This window comes from Coccidioides posadasii, chromosome 1 (genome assembly GCF_018416015.2).
Source record: "Coccidioides posadasii str. Silveira chromosome 1, complete sequence".
NCBI lineage: Eukaryota > Fungi > Ascomycota > Eurotiomycetes > Onygenales > Onygenaceae > Coccidioides > Coccidioides posadasii.
In genome coordinates, this window is record NC_089407.1 from 7,714,655 (window position 1) to 7,731,853 (window position 17,199).

Genomic DNA, 17,199 nt, shown 5'->3' on the forward strand with positions numbered 1-17,199 from the left:
CACCCAAGAAGCTCTCCAAAAGCCCCCTTCAATATTTGACTACATGAATATTTCAAGCTCCTCTGCGTCCAAGAAAACAAATACCAACCCAGCTGTTTGGATCCCGAATTTAATTGCGCAACACACCAACGGGCCATTGTGTCGCTTTGAAAATAGTACCAAACTACGCACGACAGGCCAATGCCCAGCGAAGAACTGAGCACAGAACCATCCGGTTCTTCGATGTTGCGGCCCAATTGTCACACACAGTATGAGCCACGCATCGTTGCAGGATAGCATACGGCAGAAGGGTATACATGCTATTCCTACATCGACAAATATCAAAACCTGGGTCTATTTCATCCTGTGATTGAATTCCCGGCATGCGACCAGAGACAGTTGTAAGGAGGAGAAGATAACTTCATTGGTGGCGAAGGTGAATGATTTACTAGCAAAAGAATGACTTCACCAAGCCTCGCTCGTAAGGCTCTAGGCAGAAGGAATATTAGGCTGAGTTGGATCATCAGGCTCGTCGCGATATTCCGGGAAGGCTGGACTTAAAACATGAGTGGTATTGTGGCAATCTCACGTTTTGTTCGAGACTTTAGAATTCCTGTAAAATCTACAGTGAAATTTATCGCCAAGGTAAAGAAAAGACGCTAATATGCCACTGAGTATCAACCTACACAGCCAACACGGCTGGCTTGTGAGCCGCTCCTCAGAAACAGGGCCTAAACGTCAAAAACGGTCTCTGCAACCTCTTCCAACACTTCGTCCCACTCTTTATCTGACCTTCGGGTATACTCAATTGTTGCCAGACCCGTAACAATAACCATATCCAAATTTGCGATCACATTGGCGTCCTGAACCAGCAATATAAACTGATCCATCTGACGCGAAAGTAGGGAGGACCGCTTCTCATATCGAGCGATCACGCGTTTGTGCTGATCTACTAGCTTATGGCTGCTCGTGAAGATACTATCGCCTCCTTTCCATTGCATCCTTCCCAGCGGTGAGTCAAACTTGCGTCCACTAGCAAGCAGATCAGAGCGCTGCATTGTCATATCCATTGGCTGGGGACCGGAGTATAAGGAAATGCCAATCTTGGAGGAAAGACCGTGGAACGAAACAGTGCTAACAACTGTGCCGCTGTTGGATCCGCCGAAAGGGACTTGAACTGGCGGATGTGCGCAGGGTGGAGATGGAGATGGGTAGTGACATGCTGGAGGAGCCATCTGCTGGTACGGAAAACGGTGTCGAATGAGTGTCATATGTGGCTTCGCTTTTTGTGACGTTTCTACCGTATAAAGACGTGTGGTTGAGTCGGAGTCGAGAATGGTATATACCACACCCGATGCCAGCTTTGATTTCGTTATATAGAAGACTCGCCCTGGGTCCATGGTGGATAAGCAAAGAGAAAAACTAGGGAAACTAGAGAGAAATTTGGGGCAGCGTATTCAGCAATGAGACCGATAATTCAAGGGAGATGTTTGATCTCGCTGCAAGTCCATCCTGGCCAGAAAGGAGTCATTTCAGGGCGAAGCGGCCCTGTTATGAAGGTTGGCATCTTCTGGCCTTGTACACGGGGTCCTCCATGAATTACCCGCTTCAGGTATTAAGATCGCAGGCAGCTGAACGTGTCTTGTAGATAGGTGACGTGCTGGACACAGCCTGGCTATCACTGTGGTCCAAGGTTCACTGCCTTGGAGATTGGGATGGAAGTGGGCGACTCCAGAAAAGGTTTCTCCAGAAAATACCCCGATGCGGTTAGTTCCCGCGGACCAGGCTAAATGCCGTTTGCAGCCAAGCCGTGCTTCGTGTTCCGTCAGAAACAATTGAAAGCCACACGAGCTGAGATCGAAGGAGAGTTTGGGTGAGATGATGATGGGAGCAGAAGGAAGTGGCATGGCCATCTTGTTAAATAACCAATTCGAGCCATTTCCTCAGAAAAAGGACTGGAGACGTTTTGGAACGACCTCCCAGCTAAGTACATACGGACTTGAAGACTTTCAATATGAGAAAGCTATTCTATCGTGGGGGAGGAGAAGCGAGGCTCGGCCATGCCACCTGCATCAACAGCAGACCTGAATCGCTCGCTATTCGTTGGTGTCCACGGATCCCTGGTTGCTGACTTTCTACTGGATGAAGTGCCCAAATCCTTGCAGCTCTGGGGCAAGCATTTGGCACCCACACGGGCCGGCCTGTCCACGAGACGTTCGCGGCCGTTGAAGCTTGAGGAGAAAGCTTCAGTCCTTCGACGCTTATATCTACTCCGTAGATGGGAAGTTCTCGCACTTCGCTTTTCGTGTTGAATCTACGACCCGTGGAAACTCCCATACCCGCCCTTCAGTATGGCATTTGTGACGCTGTTCACAGCCCTTTCCCTCCCCAAATGGCAGCTTCTTGCGCTCGGCCTTGGTATCTGGGTTGCTCTTGATATATGTCGGGGTATTTTTCGCGTGGTGACTTCTCCATTTCCTGGGCCCAGAATCGCCAAGTTCACTCGATGGTGGATGCGGTGGAAGCAGTGGAAAGGTAACCAGAAATGAGGACCTTTACGCATTCGGGTTAATAAATTGGACGCAGGAAATGACAAGCACGAAATTCTCTTATTGCATCGAAAATATGGCCCAACCGTGCAGCTGGGCCCTCGTGAAGTTTCCTTCTGTCATGCTGATGCCCTGCCGCAGATCTACTCGGGTCCACGAGGACTTGACGCTGGTGAATCTTTGCTCGCTTTTCAAAATTATGCTTCAGAAAACGTCGTAACGACGCTGGATGCGGATCTCCATGCTGTTCGCAGAAAGATGGTCGTTGGTTTGTATACTGGACCTGCGGTTGCCGCTCCGGCTTTTCAAGCTGGGTTTAAGATATATATAGAACAATTTATGCGGATAATAGAGGAGAGGGCTGTTGCCGCGCCCTGCAGGACCGTTGATGTTTCTTCCTGGCTGAGGTGGTTGGTGGCCGATATCATCATTCACCACATCTACGGGGAAAAGGACCATCCTAATATGTTGACAAACGAGGAATCGAGGAAGATTTATAAAGGACTGCTGATTACCACTGCGGATATATTATGCCAACCGTTTGTAACGTTTCTGGGGTGGTTTCCACGTTAGCACATTCTTTCCTGCTTGAAACCATAAGTGACCATATTAACGATTTGACAGGCATTTCCACGCTATTTCAAAGGCTTTTTGGACCAGATGAAATAGGAACTTTTGGGATGAAACGGGTCGAAGCAGTTCTCTCCGCCAATTCAGAGACAAAAGAACACTCGATCACTCACCTTCAGCATCTCACGTCCACCCTTAAAAAGAACGGCCCATCACGTGTCCTTCCAGGTAAAAACTTCATCGCAAGTGACTGTCTTGACCATTTCATAGCTGGTAAGTGATGGGCCATGGCTAGTCCCACTGTTACTTCCCAGGAATTGATTTTTCAACAAGGATACTTCGCTCCTGGCGATTTGCTCGCCGCATTGATGTGGGAACTCTCCGCTCCTGAAAACAGGATATACCAAGATAAACTCCGGCATGAGCTCCATGATGCCGGAATCTTACCAGGGAAATATCCTGATCCTTCGCTCGTCCAAAGACTGCCATACCTGGATTGTGTACTACGTGAAGTGCTTCGACTCCATCTTCCTCTTCCATTTGGCTTGCCTCGAACAGTGAAGCAAGGACAGAACGTTGTGGTTTTGGGAACAAAAATCCCAGCTGGGGTATGTGGAAATTTTCGTCAAACAAGTCCATACTCCACCCGATCTAATAGCATATCAAACAGACAACGATACACTCCCAAGGTTATTGTCTTCATCGCGACCCAGACGCTTTTCAGGAACCAGAAAGATGGAATCCAGAACGTTGGAACATTCCAATCACGTCTCCAAAATATCGAGAGATGCAGCGGATGTTCTGGCCGTTCGGCTCCGGAGCGAGAATGTGTTCGGGGAAAAAGTAAGTTTTCGATATCATCCAACTCAGAAAATTATATCCAAATCGAATCGAGATTGAGATTGGAAATGCCCTGAATTCTTTATTTATCTAACTCCTTTCTTCTCGAATAGCGTTGCATGGGCAGAGCTGCGCCTGATTACAGCTAGAGTGTATAGCACGTACCAGACGGCGTTGGATGAGGTCTTTGTTGATAAGGATGGGACTCTGCTTCCAGAAGAGAAGAGAAAGGCCTATTTCCCGTTCAAAATAACATTACCCATTCGGTTTCTCAAGCTTTAGATAGTCCTGTCGCGCTTTTCTGGCCCTCGAATCAATCATTAACTTCTGTGGTGCTGTATAACAATGTGTTAGGTCAACGTGTAGCGGACGATAGGCATCTTCACTCCAATTGGTTAGGTCAAATATAATTGTTCATTTTTCCAAAGCATCTCCTTCAATTGAGACCCAAGTGGGCATGTTGCCCAAAGCCTGTTAAATGTTGTGTATGTACAGATACATATGATCTACAAAAGGGTCAAAAGGCGAGGGAAAGGTAGGGAATAACACTGGGATCCCGAAGTCAGACACTTGTCTATTTCCCAGAAAAATTTTATAGCGGAAATGAGAAACTCCAGCCATATCCTACGCTGGTGGTAGTAAAACGGAAAGATCGAAATATGCATGAAGGGTATCTTGCCATCATATGCAGAAAACGAGGGACATAAAAAAGCTGTCGGTATATGCTAAAACAAAGTTCGTTTCTATATGGATCTCGGAAGGAAAATGTTTGCTCCTTTGAAAGATCCAGGTCCATGGCTTGTGCAATACGTTCGTTTGCACTTGTTGGGGCCTTGCGGAGAACGATGCTGAGGGGTCGAATGAGAAAAGAGGGGGTGGTTTATATCTCTAAGGTCGAGAGTTCGACCTGGATGATCGAGAACTGGTTCTGGCTATAAAATCATCTTCCACATCACCGTGGCCGATGACTTTCCCTTTGACTTTTTGAGCCATCTATCACGCCTAGGTTAGCACAAGTGAGAAATAAACATACGTCAGCTTGGTATTCACGAGAATACGTACTGTGTCTAGGTGGTAATCCTTCATCAACAAGCTCAATGGTATCAGCGGAATGGTTACACAAACCGCAATCGTCAGCAGCGTCCCCATTGTTTCTTCATATGCCCTATTAATAGCGATCCGTGTTGGGGATCCTAAGGGATACGAGAGTGCCTCGGTCAACTTTCCAAAGATCTCATCCGCCTGCTCCCGGCTTTCTGGAGGTAGGTAATTCCGTAACCGTTTCGGGATAGAGCTTGTCCACACCGCGCCTGAAATCGCCGAGCCGACAGCACCCCCCATCTCAAGTGCTGTTAGGAACATTGCTGTAGCAGCTGCAACTTCCTGATGACTTGCTGATGCCTGGACACCCAGCTGTACAGGAACATTCACTAGTCCACCTCCGAGGCCAACAATGGTCTGGATAACAAGTGTTTTGAGGACACTGCTACCTTCTTTGTGGAACAGGAGCATTAAGATCAGCCCCCCAATGTAGACGAAACAGCCACCCGTGACAAAGGAGCGGTATCTCCCAGTATATTTAATGAAGAATGAGACTACCACGGCAGCAATGGTGGATGTGAATGAAAAGGTCTGTGTCACGCGGCCAGCGGTGACGACAGATTGGCCTTGTACGACTTGGAGATAGGAATAAAGATACGGTTGGATGGATAAGTAGAACGCCACTTATCGAATGTCAGTAAAAGGGGGCATCCTGGATGAGAAGGGGTGGGTTGTCGTCCTTACTAAAGTAGAAGAATGCGAATGCACAGCCTGCCAGGGCCGTTCTCTGCTTGAGAAGTTTTAGGGAGAGCAGCGGGTGCGGTGCTAGCCTTTTCGACGTCTCCCAGAAAGGAAGAGCAACTAGGCAAATACACCCTACCACAATCATCGCGATGATACTTCCGTTTTGCCATGTATCTTTTGCATTCGACGCCAGCGTCAATGGTACCAGAATGAGGATGAGCGCAGCTGAGAGCAACATCAAGCCAAACAGATCCAACTCGTACCAAGTACTCCGGAGCAAACTCCTTAGACCTTTGCCTTTCCAAGGCTTGGGCTGCAGTAGCTGCAGCTTCTGTGCTTTTCTCTGATTGAGCCACAAGGTCAAGGCCAAAGGCAGGAAGGCCAAGGGCAAAATAACCACCCACATTCCATAGCCCCAGCGCCAGGTCAAATTCTGGAGAATAGCTGAAGCTACCATTGGCCCGACCCACACAGTAATGAGGAAAGGTAAATCGGGAAGGTTGGCAAATAGTGCTCGGTTGAGTAGATCGCTGCTATCGGCGATAAACACCTGTTGCAGTATTTGCAAGCCTGTTGAACCAGCAGAGTAAAATATCTGCGCCGAGGCATAGGTCTGCACATTCTTCGAGGCGGCCATTTGGATGTAACCGAGGACATAAATAAAAACACCGATACAAAACGCTTCAAACCGACCAAACACATCCGCGATCTTCGCCATGGGCGGCTTTATGACAGCTATCGAAAAAGTGTTAAGAGACAGGTACTCAAAGGAAAGTGGAAAGAAACTTGTCCGGCTTACCATTAGTTACATTTTGAACAACCAAGACCGTAGATATTAAAGAATGTTTGCTAAAGGAACTTGTTGCATAAGGTGATAAAGACATCACCGTCTGCCCCTCGAGCGAGGTAGAGAATGCCATCAGAAAAATTCTAAAACCCATTAGCCCATGACACACACCCACAAAACCACCATGGACAGGCCGTAGAAAAATCCTCGAAAAAAAAAGAAAGGCTCACCCAAGATATGCTATTATCAATGATTTCTGCGTCCACGTTCTGCTAATAGCCTCGATTTTCCGGACACCATCCTGGACGTCCGTACTGATGGAAGTCGACGAGCTAATAATCTCTTCAAATATAGGATCATTCTCTCCAAGTTCCCTCGGTTCCACAAAAAGCAGGCCTTCACTTTCGTTATTTCCCTCAGTTCTCTCGTCTGACTCGAATGCCCCATATGTTGGAGGGCTCGAAGGCCCCCTGGGACGACTCATGACTCCCAGCAACCCAAGACCCCTTATTTGGTGTGACTATCAATCGTCGAAGGCCACGTTATAGCCGGGATAGGGCGACAGAGGTTCATCAATAATATATAATATTCCGTTTCCCAGCAGGACGTTCGATCGGTAGCAGCCGGGCTTTGGAAAACACTGAGAATCACGCCGCACACGAGCAAGGCAGAGGATGTCTGGAACTGTAAACGCCTCCGATTGTGCGCCGAAAAGTACAGCCAGCCAACTGGCCGCTGAAGGTCTGCGAAACGGCTGGTGGCTGCCGGTCCACAAAGTTTTGTCGATCCGCAGGAATCGGATGAGAGAGAGACGCCCGTTGGGTTAAAAATGCTTCGTGACACGTACTCTGTCGAACGCAAGACAAGGAAAATAAATAAGAAGAACTAAAATATAGCCCCGCTAGTGCCTTAAGTGCCCCTTAAAAAAAAAAAAAGCAAATCCCAAAAAAGTCGTGAATGTCCGTTGATTGATCGTGTTCATGGAAAAAGTTAGCCAATGGGATATCCGCGGGTGAAGGGAGCTGGACTCAAGGGGTTCGAAAGGAGAAATAAGGCGATCCAAACCCTGCCAACCCTCGCTGGCATTAAATTGGTTTAATAAAAGCCCAGCTTATCGTAGATGCGGAGAACAGACCACCAGGACGACCGCAGGCAGAGCCAGCAGACGCAGTCATGAATCGAACGGGTGATGGAGGGGGGCGGAAACGGCCGGGTGGAGGCCACGGCTGCTTGGCGAGATGATCTGATATGATAAGATTAACTAACCAGTTAGGCACCCAAACGCTCGCCAACCCAGCGTGGGCTCGCAGCCACAGTATGATTGGGTGAAACGAGGCCCGCTAGGCTACTTACGGTATGGCATCTCGCGCGTTTCCCCGTGACCAGCTCTAAACCTCCCTGGGCGAAACTTCGGCCAAGCTCGGATCTGATAATGCCTGGTGATCCGATCAGCTGCGGCGTCCGACGGCGAGTCGCCGCTGCGAGTCACCCGAACCCTGCGCGGAGTACATGTTTGCTTAATCAGTTGCCTCGTATCGTTTCAACATGGCGCAGAAAGGTCGCCCTCAACCCGAAAACCTACGTACATTTAACTCGCATAGTTAGTAGCTCGCGCGGGATTTACTAACTTAGTTAACTAAACTGCTGTGTACGGCTTTTGCGATGTGTGGTCACTTTGGTTATGTATATTCAAGCTCAAAGTCCCGAAATACCACGTCTAACTCCCCGCCCTCTTTCGCTGGTCGGCACGCATACACTCCAGCCAAAGCCTTGACATCCTCTTCCTCAGCGAAAGCCCAGGTAATCTCTCTCACCGGTACCATGATTTCCTCCCCTTCCCTCTTCTCAACCACGTAAACCCACAACGCACCCTTCTGCCTCACCATTTCAATCGTCACCCCGCCTCCGCCATCCGATATCGGCGCAAGGCTCCAGTCAGCCCAGTTATCCTTCGCTACCGTACTCACATACGGCCTCCCACTGACGAACTCAATCCCCGTCTTGATCCATTTTCGGGCCTTGTGCTCCATCATCAAGACCAGTCCGCCCTGGTCGTAGAGCGTGGACCAGTCAGCACTGACGTGAACACGGGCTCTCTGGAAGCGGCTCAGTGCTATCGCCCTGGTGATCGTGGGTGCATTTGACCGGACCGTCGAGGGTGGTTTGGACCAGAGGTCAGTGCCTGGGGCAGCTTTCAGGGTGAAGCCGTTCTTGAGATCGGCTTCGGTGGGGGGTTGCTGGGAGGTGTTTTCACTCCGGAGATTGAGACTGGACATGGCGCTGTGACGATGAGCCACAAAACTATGATAACTGGTATATTGCAGTGTCTTTAAATGATTTTTGATGAGTTGTTTGATAAACGCATTGATTCAGGTTGACGTGGAATCAATAGGAACAAGTGTGGAGTGATGACCAAGTTCAGCCGGCAACTTTCTAGACACGTACATGCGGACAGCAACCAGCAACTAGCAAGGTTGTATTCCCGAGAGTCCGAGTTCCCGAAGAACTCGAAATCCGACTCTTTCAGCAATTGGGTCTCTCAAGTTGAACCGAACTTCGTTGCCACAAAACGATGCTCAAGTGTAACCCCAACGCACCCGATAACGGAAACCCAGCTCCAATGGTAAGAGATACCCCTTTGAACGTTATAAGCGCGCGGCGTTATCCCATGTTCGTAAATCGGAGTGTATATCCGGTGACAACTTGGCATTGGGACGGGAATGTAAACCCTGGCGAGCCGGCGGTATCTTCTAACTGCTTCTGCATTGTCCTTAAGGTCAAACTTGCTGGCCCATGGTCGGAAGATAGTGCCCATATGTCAAATTTTGCCCTGCCATTCCTCAGGGATCGATTGATGGGATGAATTTTATCTCCGGAACTCTCTGAATAGGAACCCTTTTAGCCGTGACAAAATATAGGATATCAGTTTGGTGAACTTAAAACTACCTGGAAGACGATGCATCGGGGACAACGTAGAGGAAGAGAGAGTGGAGTTTCGAATACCAAGAGCATTACGTCCAAATTATTGTATTAATACAGATTAAGAAAGCACACTATTATTTATATAAACTGCGGACTCCCGCAACTTTTCAGCTGTCCTCGTTGGAACTCATGCATCCCTGTCAAGACTCTGAGCTTGACACATCTCGTAATACCGCCCCTTTTGCCGCAAGAGTTCTTGATGAGTGCCTCGTTCCACAATTCTACCGGCGTCCAGCACAAATATCGCGTCACAGTCTTGTACAGTGCTAAGACGATGAGCAACGGCAATAGTCGTCCTTCCTTTTTTTGCAGTCTCCAATGCAGCTTGGACGACCCGTTCGCTCTCAGTGTCCAACGCACTGGTAGCCTCGTCCAAGAACAAGAAGTCAGGATTTCGCAGAAGCGCCCGTGCAACAGCAAGGCGCTGTCTTTGACCTCCGCTGAAAGTGAGACCACGCGAGCCTGATTCCGTGTTATAGCCTTCAGGCAGAGATTGGATGAAGTCATGAATGTTCGCATCCTTACAGGCCTTGACAATGTCGTCGTCTGAGACTGTTGTCGAGTGGATTCCAAGTGTGACGTTTTCTCGGATAGAACCCTGGTAGAGCGTCGTCTCCTGAGAGACCAAGCTCGCGCTCTCTCGATATTCGTTGACGTCGATTGCAGAAATCGATTTTCCGTTTATGAGAATTTCACCGGAGGAGATATCGTAGAATCGTTCCAGCAACGCGATGATGGTGGTTTTACCGCATCCCGAAGCGCCCACGAGACCGACGTTTTGCCCACGATAGATCTTGAAATTGATCTTTCGGAGTACCGGATGATCTGGTCGGCTTGGGTAATGGAATGAGACGTTTTTAAATTCAATTGCAACGTCCTTCTCGCCGCCCGGGAGAGGTTCTCCCTTCGAGCCGTTAATCGGAGCAACTTGTTGTCGGAGGTGCAAAATATGATTTGCAGCTGAGTGCGCCTTCGTCGTATCTAATAGCACGTGTTAGCGAAGAGAATCCCCCCCTGAGCCCAGCAGCAAAGGAAATAACCTACTCAAAGTGAACCCAAACAGAAAACCCGCTGCTTGCCCACCAAAAATCACGGCTACAAACACGACGAAGAACGTCTCGGCATCGTATTCGTTGAATGTCAGGAGCCGCCCGCCATACCAAAAAGCGAGCGCCATCGCTGCCAAGTCAATACTTTCGGAAAGACCGAAAAATATCATACTAATCATAGTATGCTTGTAGGATCTCGAAACAGGGCCCTTCAAACGCTCCGCATAGCTGTCATAGACCTTCGATTCTAGCGTCAAGGATGAAACGGTGCGGATGGCCCCAACCGCTTCGGACGCAAACCGCGCACTCTCGAGATACAGTTTTGCGTTCTTATCCTGACTCTTCATTTCCATACGCATACGGGTAAACCCAGCCATAAAAAGCGCCGGGAGACATCCGAAGAGAGCAACAAGGGCCAATTTCCATTGAGTGACGAGGGCAAGAATTGTGCAAGAGACGAGATTCACGATGACAATCAAGATCAATCCGATATTTGAGGAAATCAAGTCCTGCAGAGCCTGCGGGTCCGTCGACAATCTTGCAGTCAGGCTTCCGGATGAATTATCCGGATTATCGAAGAAAGCGATATCCTGCGATAACATGGCACCAAAGTATTCACTGCGATAGAACCGCGATACGCGGAAGGCAGCAACAGTCAAGAAAAAACCAACGGAGCCGTACGAAAACAACACCCCCAGCGCAAGGACGAAAAACATCAGAGCCCAAAAGCTCACCCGGTCAGCGAGCTCGTCCTCTGGCAGCTGGAAAATTGTCACGATTTTTGAAAAGAGAACAGCTTGTGCCGGGAAAGCACCGCCTCCGCAGACAGACGCAACTCCGCCGAACAGAAAATAGACCCAGTGACGGCGCTGCTCGTAGAAGATTTTGGCCAAGCATCGGAAAAGGGACATTTTACGAGAGACATCGACTTCTTCTGGTACTTCCTCGGTGGGGAGATTGCTGCGAACCGATTTTGTCGTCGCGACCTTTTCTAGCTCGCCTGGTTGTACATCTTGCGAGTCGTTTTCAGTCTCCGAGGAACTTTCGTCGGCCACTGTGGAAAGGCTTTGAGCATTGACGAGGTTCCAATATGCGCCATGTGCTTCCAGAAGCTCATCATGAGTCCCTTGCTCGACAACCTGACCTTTATTCAGAACGACAATGTTGTCTGCTTTTTTAACGGTTGAGAGCTTATGTGCTATCAACACGGTGGTACGCGTCCGTGAGACTCTATCCAGCGCGGCCTGAACGACGGCTTCGGCTCGGGGATCCAGCGCAGAGGTGGCTTCGTCAAGGAGAAGGATTTGAGGATTGGAGATGATACTGCGAGCAATGGCAACTCTTTGCCTCTGACCTCCACTCAAAAGGCTCCCCCGCTCACCAACCACGGTGTCGTAGCCCTTGGGAAAGGTCTGGATAAATTCGTCTGCATTTGCCTCAATGCACGCTTCCCGGACCAGTTCCCTTTTCCTCTCTTCATCATAACCGTCCATTTCTGTCCCATGAAGACCGTGCACGATATTGTTATAGATGGTGTCGTTGAAAAGAATCGGTTCCTAGCACGCGTTAGCTCGCAGGTATATATGGTTTGAAGTGGTTTTCGTTAAATTGCGCCTTTTACCTGCTGGACCAACCCAATCTGGCTCCTCAACCATCTCACGTTCAAATCCTTTATATCCTGTCCATCAAGCTGAACTGAGCCCTCAGCAGGATCATACCAACGTTCCAAGAGCCCGACGATCGTGCTTTTCCCACTACCGCTAGCCCCGACCAGTGCTGTGGCTTTCCGGGCAGGGATATTGAGGGTGACCTTGTTCAAGACTTGAATGGTGGGTCTTGCAGGATAAAAAAAAGACACTCCTGACAGTTGAATTTCCCCCTTGACTTCTTCCGGTTTTAACCCTTCAGTGCTCATGGAATCGATACCAGGGGTTCTGGCGATCATATCGAGAACATCATTGGCGGCTGCTCCGGCTTTCGTGAAATCGCCTATGGTAGGAGAAATCATAGTGAGAGCGGAGGTGCCAAGGGCGACGGCAAAGATAACGCTATTCAAGAAGTTAGAGATGAAGAGCGCTCCTTGTGCGTGGGGGTTTGACATACGTGAGAATTTCTCCGCCCGATCCGATCTGCCCCTTCGTGACGAGTTTAACACCATACCAAAAGGCAAGTGAATAGGCGCAGTACATGATGAAGAATTCAGAGCTGTATTGGACACCCAATATGGGGCCCTTTTTCACCCCAAACTTCTTCGCTGAGTCTAGATGCTCGTCATATTTCTTCCGCAGTTTACCTCCAGCACCAAAGGCGACGACGACCCGGATACTGCTCAGAGTCTCTTCGACGAGGCCACCTGCCTTTGAATAAATATCCAAGACTTTTGCTTCTATTTTCGTGTCTAGCACAACCGTGATTCCAACGAGGGTAACGGCAGTAGGAATGGAGGTAGCAACGGGTAACGTAAGTCTCCAGCTTCTGGTGAACGCTACGACGAACGCGGCGATGAGCATGGCGAAACCTTGAACTGCGGTTCCCACTTTTTCCGATAGACCATTCTGAATGAGATTCGCATTGTTGGATATGCGAGTGGCGACGGACCCTGGGGTGTACGTGTCGAAGTACGCCATATCCTGCCTGAGGATCGCTTTGATATACTCCAAGCGGAGACGGCGCACACCACGAACGGCGGTGATTGTGAAGCAAGTGGTGTGGATGTACACCGTCTAGAACCGTTTTATTAAAGATAAGTTCAGCCTGAAGACAAAACGACGTGGGGAGTAAACATACGGCAAGCTTTCCAATGAAAAGATAGACAAGATACAAGCTGGCGGCAACGTTAGCCAGAAAGATCATTAAAAAGGGTTGAGTTGGCGAGGGGGTTACAAACGCATTTTTTGCGATTGCTTTCCTGAGTTGCTCGGGGGTTGAAACCCCTCTCCCGTAATCATTGAATTCATCGACGAATGCGCCAAAAACAATGGTCATTAAGGGAAGAGCCTAGATTCCGCCAGGTCAGAGGGTTTATGAAGCTCTTCTTCGCATTGCGCCTGGGAAGCTTTGACATACGGTTCCCGACGCGATCGCGGCGAAAAACCCACAGATCCGAAGAACAACATCGACTGGAGCACACCATTTCCAGAGTTTCTACAGCACTTTATCTTTAGCTAGATACATTGAAAGGTCGTGCATTGCATGAAAATTTACCAAGTAAGCACCGAAGCCGCCCGAGGTTTCGTCTTTGTCCTTCTCCTCTCCGGTCTTTTCCACGTCGATTACCGCATCGTCCTTTGCATCGACGGTCGTTGGGGCGACTTCGGTCATCTGCTTCTCTCCATGGTCTGAAATTCTCTTCACATCCACAGATGCTGGATGTGCTGGCTCGACGGAGCTCATCAGCAGAAGGCGACAGTTGAGGGAAAACTTTCGAGATTCGGGAGGTAGGCCTATATTGGGTCTAGAAAAGGACAATACAAAGACACTCGAATAAAAATAAGTAAAAAAATATAAATAAAATAAAATAAATAAACAAGAACTGCACACAGCCCCTTTCAGGTGAAAGGCGGATGATCTAAACTAATTACACCCAAGAAACTAAGTACATAAGAAAAAAAAAGTCGATTGAAGATTGAATGAAGAAGAATCATTCTTATACATGCCAGGAGGAGGCAAGCCCTGGGGGGTATCTCTTAGGAAACTGGGGGTTAGGCAGAAACTTTTGATCATCGTCACGGCCTTTTCGTGCGTAGTCCCGACCAGCAGGCCTTGGGGTCATGGATGGATGGCGATGGATGCGGGTTTGACCGTTTGCAAGATCGCTACCGGGAAGCCTGCTCGGTTGCGGACTTGGATAAGCAGCAACCTCGAGCTGCTTGGCATCGCCAAGACAAGTCGGGTTCCGCGAAGGAGCAGTCCACACGCCGCTTTTAGTTTGTTTCTTCCTCTAAGCGGCGACTGGCGCGCGCTGCAGGTGAAGGTTGTACCCGCATAGCCCTGTCCCCGGCGGGATGGTCGCATATACGTTGTTCCGGCCGGGTATCTAAAGCGGCATCGGAAGGCAAAACGGTTAGCGCAGTTGCTGAACACGGAAAGCGCTCGTGACGCCGCTTGGCTGGCCAATCACAGCGCCGGGCCCGCAATCATGTTTACTCATCATTGCTCACCGTTTCAGCCACCGGCGGAACCCGCGGGCACCGGGCGAAGGAGTCCTCAGCGGCCGGCGAAGGATGGCGACCAGACAAGTCTTGTACAGACCGCCAGGGGGGAAGGGAACTCTGAAGAACGAGGGAGATACAGTAAGGTCACGGCGACAGACAGGGTGACTCTTTTCGCGTGGTCACGCTGCAGGGTTTCCCGTTGTGACGAAAAGCTCAGGCAGAACCCCCCGCCAATCGTAGGCGACCCCGGCCGGGCGTCTCCGCGCCTCCCGAGAGCCCTTGGAAGACGAACGCCCCCCAATAAAGCTTGTTGTCAACGCGTCACAGAAACGACACACCCCCCGGAACATTCCTCCACACACACGCACAACAGGGCTGCTGCTCAGGAAGATGCTCAGCGTCCCCTTTCCTCCAGGCTTGGCAGAGGATCCCGGAATTCCCTCCACGCTGTGATGCCTCCGAGACTACTTCATCCAGATGAGTACGAGCTGGTCTCTCGCTCGTCCTTCGATTCGCGGGACAGCTTCGACCTCGACGAGGCGGACCCCGAATCCCGCGCCCTAGCCACCCCGAGCTATCCCAAACAGAGTCTGTCTCTCCTCCAGCGCCTCTGGGCATCTCTTCCTCCCGCCATCCGTCCCCCTCGCCGCTTTCTCCTCCGGAATCGCTCAAGTCGACCTGCCTGGAAGGGCTCCACAAGGCCGTCTTGCTCGTGTCGCCCCAGCGCGTGTCGTCGCTTGTTCTTCGTCGCCTACATTCTCAGCGGCATCGTAGCTGTTCTCGTCCTGCTCACCGCGATCATCAGTCCTTCCTACACACACAGACCAGCCCATTACGATGCTCTTCGACAGGCAATTCGAGACTCGAACGAGCCCGGCAGGGGCAATCCACGCAACGAAAAGGTTTTCATAGCGGCGAGCATATATGATCGGGATGGTAGCCTTGCTCGCGGACAATGGGGCAGGAACGTCCTTGATCTGATCGAGCTTCTGGGGCCGGATAACACCTACTTGAGTGTTTTTGAAAATGATACTGGTGATGTATCAGCGGCCGCCCTCCAGGATCTTGAGCAGAAGGTTCCGTGCAACCGATCGATGGTGTATGAACCGCACCTGGACCTCAAGAATATACCGCGTGTCACGCTGCCAGGCGGCTCGGAACGCCTAAAGCGGATCGCCTTTCTCTCCGAAGTGCGCAACCGTGCCCTTCAACCCCTCGACGACCCCGATCGAGAGAGATTCGACAAGCTGTTATACATCAATGATGTCTTTTTCGACCCCATAGATGCCGTTCAACTACTTTTCGCGACTAACGTAGATAAGGACGGGAAGTCGCAGTATCGCGCTGCGTGCGCTGTGGACTTTATCAACGCCTTTAAGTTTTATGACACATTTGCCGCCCGAGATCTCGAAGGATACTCGACCGGCATTCCCTTCTATCCTTGGTTCTCAAACGCTGGACAAGGCCAGAGTCGGCGCGACGTTCTACACCAGCGCGATGCTGTCCGAGTCAGAAGCTGTTGGGGTGGTATAGTTGCCTTTGACGCCTCTCTTTTCCAGGCCTCGGCATCGCTAGAGACCTCACACGGCGATAGGCGGCACCACCAGTCGCTTACGCCACGAGCATTTCACCCCGCTCGCTTCAGAGCGGAGCCAGACCAATACTGGGATGCGTCGGAATGCTGTCTGATCAATGCTGATATTCAGATTCCACCTCACAATTCCAAAGAACCTATTGACACGGGAATTTATATGAACCCTTACATTCGAGTGGCTTATGATACATCCACACTCTCCTGGCTTGGTCTCACGAGGAGATTCGAACGGCTTTATTCGCTGCCTCATAACATCCTGAACCATCTCGTTGGCATGCCGTGGTACAACCCGCGACGAGAAGAGCGAGCAGGCCAACGAGTTGAACAGACCGTTTGGTCCCCTGAGAAGGGATCTTACGAGACAGTGACTCGAATTGCAGGCACTGGCGGATTTTGTGGACGCCGTGCTTTGCAGGTGATGATACCCAACCCAAAAAAGGGCCACAAGAACTGGGAGATGCTCCCAGTTCCACCCGAGTAAAGTGATTCTTACGATTTTTCTGTTTTAATAACACCGGGATTCTCTGGTTAGAGGTTTTGGCGTCCTGGGTTTCTATGGAGTCTGGCTGTCTACGTACGGTGATACCATCACAGCACCTTTTGACGTTTCCTTGAGGGCTCCTACCTCTGCGGAAGAGGTGGGGCCAGTGACTGGAGCTTGTTCAGGGGCATATTCTTTTGATATATGGCCAATTTTTTTGTCTTTTTGATATATATATTTCAATGTCTGCTATTTGAAAGTGATATAGACTGCGCCGGGTGTGTGTGATACACATAATTGAGGTTATACAATACACTTGCTGTTCAGATCCTACATTCCAGATGCTTCCGGCGTACATTCACAACATTCACAATTGTAAACTTGTGTCATCTCCTCTTCATGATAGCCAGTACAGCCTATCGAACAAAA

At 49.9% G+C, this 17,199-nt stretch overlaps 6 protein-coding genes across 9 annotated transcripts; 2 read left to right on the forward strand and 4 right to left on the reverse strand.

Annotated features, from left to right (window-relative positions):
* Positions 1-615: 615 nt before the first annotated feature.
* Positions 616-1,379, reverse strand: D8B26_002335 (uncharacterized protein; the record flags this gene model as incomplete). The annotated part of the gene is made up of 1 exon (XM_003066246.2): positions 616-1,379. The coding sequence occupies one exon, from the start codon at positions 1,377-1,379 to the stop codon at positions 711-713; it is 669 nt and encodes a 222-aa protein (XP_003066292.2). The 3' UTR covers positions 616-710.
* Positions 1,380-2,299: 920 nt separating this feature from the next.
* Positions 2,300-4,277, forward strand: D8B26_002336 (uncharacterized protein). Of its 2 annotated transcripts, XM_066123797.1 has the most exons (6): positions 2,300-2,514; positions 2,566-3,096; positions 3,153-3,371; positions 3,432-3,706; positions 3,769-3,941; positions 4,052-4,277. In XM_066123797.1, exons 1-6 carry the CDS (start codon positions 2,331-2,333, stop codon positions 4,218-4,220), a joined length of 1,551 nt encoding a protein of 516 aa, XP_065979872.1. In that variant the 5' UTR covers positions 2,300-2,330; the 3' UTR covers positions 4,221-4,277. The 2 variants fall into 2 exon arrangements, with proteins under 2 accessions (XP_065979872.1, XP_003066293.2); XM_003066247.2 differs by having other exon boundaries at positions 2,300-3,096.
* Positions 4,278-4,407: 130 nt separating this feature from the next.
* D8B26_002337 (uncharacterized protein) lies at positions 4,408-7,585 on the reverse strand. 2 transcript variants are annotated; one of them, XM_003066248.2, is made up of 5 exons: positions 6,741-7,585; positions 6,523-6,653; positions 5,724-6,458; positions 5,001-5,662; positions 4,408-4,931 (listed from the first exon to the last, which is right to left on the reverse strand). In XM_003066248.2, exons 1-5 carry the CDS (start codon positions 6,992-6,994, stop codon positions 4,827-4,829), a joined length of 1,887 nt encoding a protein of 628 aa, XP_003066294.2. In that variant the 5' UTR covers positions 6,995-7,585; the 3' UTR covers positions 4,408-4,826. The 2 variants fall into 2 exon arrangements, with proteins under 2 accessions (XP_003066294.2, XP_065979873.1); XM_066123798.1 differs by having other exon boundaries at positions 6,523-7,585.
* A 604-nt stretch (positions 7,586-8,189) lies between these two features.
* Positions 8,190-8,786, reverse strand: D8B26_002338 (uncharacterized protein; the record flags this gene model as incomplete). Its single annotated transcript, XM_003066249.2, has 1 exon — positions 8,190-8,786. One exon carries the CDS (start codon positions 8,784-8,786, stop codon positions 8,190-8,192), a length of 597 nt encoding a protein of 198 aa, XP_003066295.1.
* Positions 8,787-9,439: 653 nt separating this feature from the next.
* On the reverse strand, positions 9,440-14,153 carry MDR5_1 (multidrug-resistance transporter mdr5; the record flags this gene model as incomplete). 2 transcript variants are annotated; one of them, XM_003066250.2, is made up of 8 exons in its annotated part: positions 13,746-14,153; positions 13,608-13,685; positions 13,429-13,538; positions 13,329-13,365; positions 12,645-13,264; positions 12,163-12,589; positions 10,537-12,097; positions 9,440-10,473 (listed from the first exon to the last, which is right to left on the reverse strand). In XM_003066250.2, the coding sequence occupies exons 1-8, from the start codon at positions 13,932-13,934 to the stop codon at positions 9,620-9,622; spliced, it is 3,876 nt and encodes a 1,291-aa protein (XP_003066296.2). In that variant the 5' UTR covers positions 13,935-14,153. The 2 variants fall into 2 exon arrangements, with proteins under 2 accessions (XP_003066296.2, XP_065979874.1); XM_066123799.1 differs by having other exon boundaries at positions 9,620-10,473; positions 13,429-14,153.
* Positions 14,154-15,014: 861 nt separating this feature from the next.
* Positions 15,015-17,109, forward strand: D8B26_002340 (uncharacterized protein). The gene has a single exon (XM_003066251.2). It carries the CDS (start codon positions 15,148-15,150, stop codon positions 16,768-16,770), a length of 1,623 nt encoding a protein of 540 aa, XP_003066297.2. The 5' UTR covers positions 15,015-15,147; the 3' UTR covers positions 16,771-17,109.
* The last annotated feature ends 90 nt before the right edge of the window (positions 17,110-17,199 follow it).

Excerpts from the sequence above, each read along its gene's own strand:
- D8B26_002336 (XM_066123797.1), top strand. The coding sequence starts at position 2,331 with ATGGCATTTGTGACGCTGTTCACAGCCCTTTCCCTCCCCAAATGGCAG. Across the intron at positions 2,515-2,565 it reads GCGGTGGAAGCAGTGGAAAG|GAAATGACAAGCACGAAATT; the intron begins GTAACCAGAAAT and ends AATTGGACGCAG. Across the intron at positions 3,942-4,051 it reads AGAATGTGTTCGGGGAAAAA|CGTTGCATGGGCAGAGCTGC; the intron begins GTAAGTTTTCGA and ends CTTCTCGAATAG.
- D8B26_002337 (XM_003066248.2), bottom strand. The coding sequence starts at position 6,994 with ATGAGTCGTCCCAGGGGGCCTTCGAGCCCTCCAACATATGGGGCATTC. Across the intron at positions 6,654-6,740 it reads TTGATAATAGCATATCTTGG|AATTTTTCTGATGGCATTCT; the intron begins GTGAGCCTTTCT and ends AATGGGTTTTAG. Across the intron at positions 4,932-5,000 it reads AGGATTACCACCTAGACACA|ATGGCTCAAAAAGTCAAAGG; the intron begins GTACGTATTCTC and ends TAGGCGTGATAG.
- D8B26_002340 (XM_003066251.2), top strand. The coding sequence starts at position 15,148 with ATGCCTCCGAGACTACTTCATCCAGATGAGTACGAGCTGGTCTCTCGC.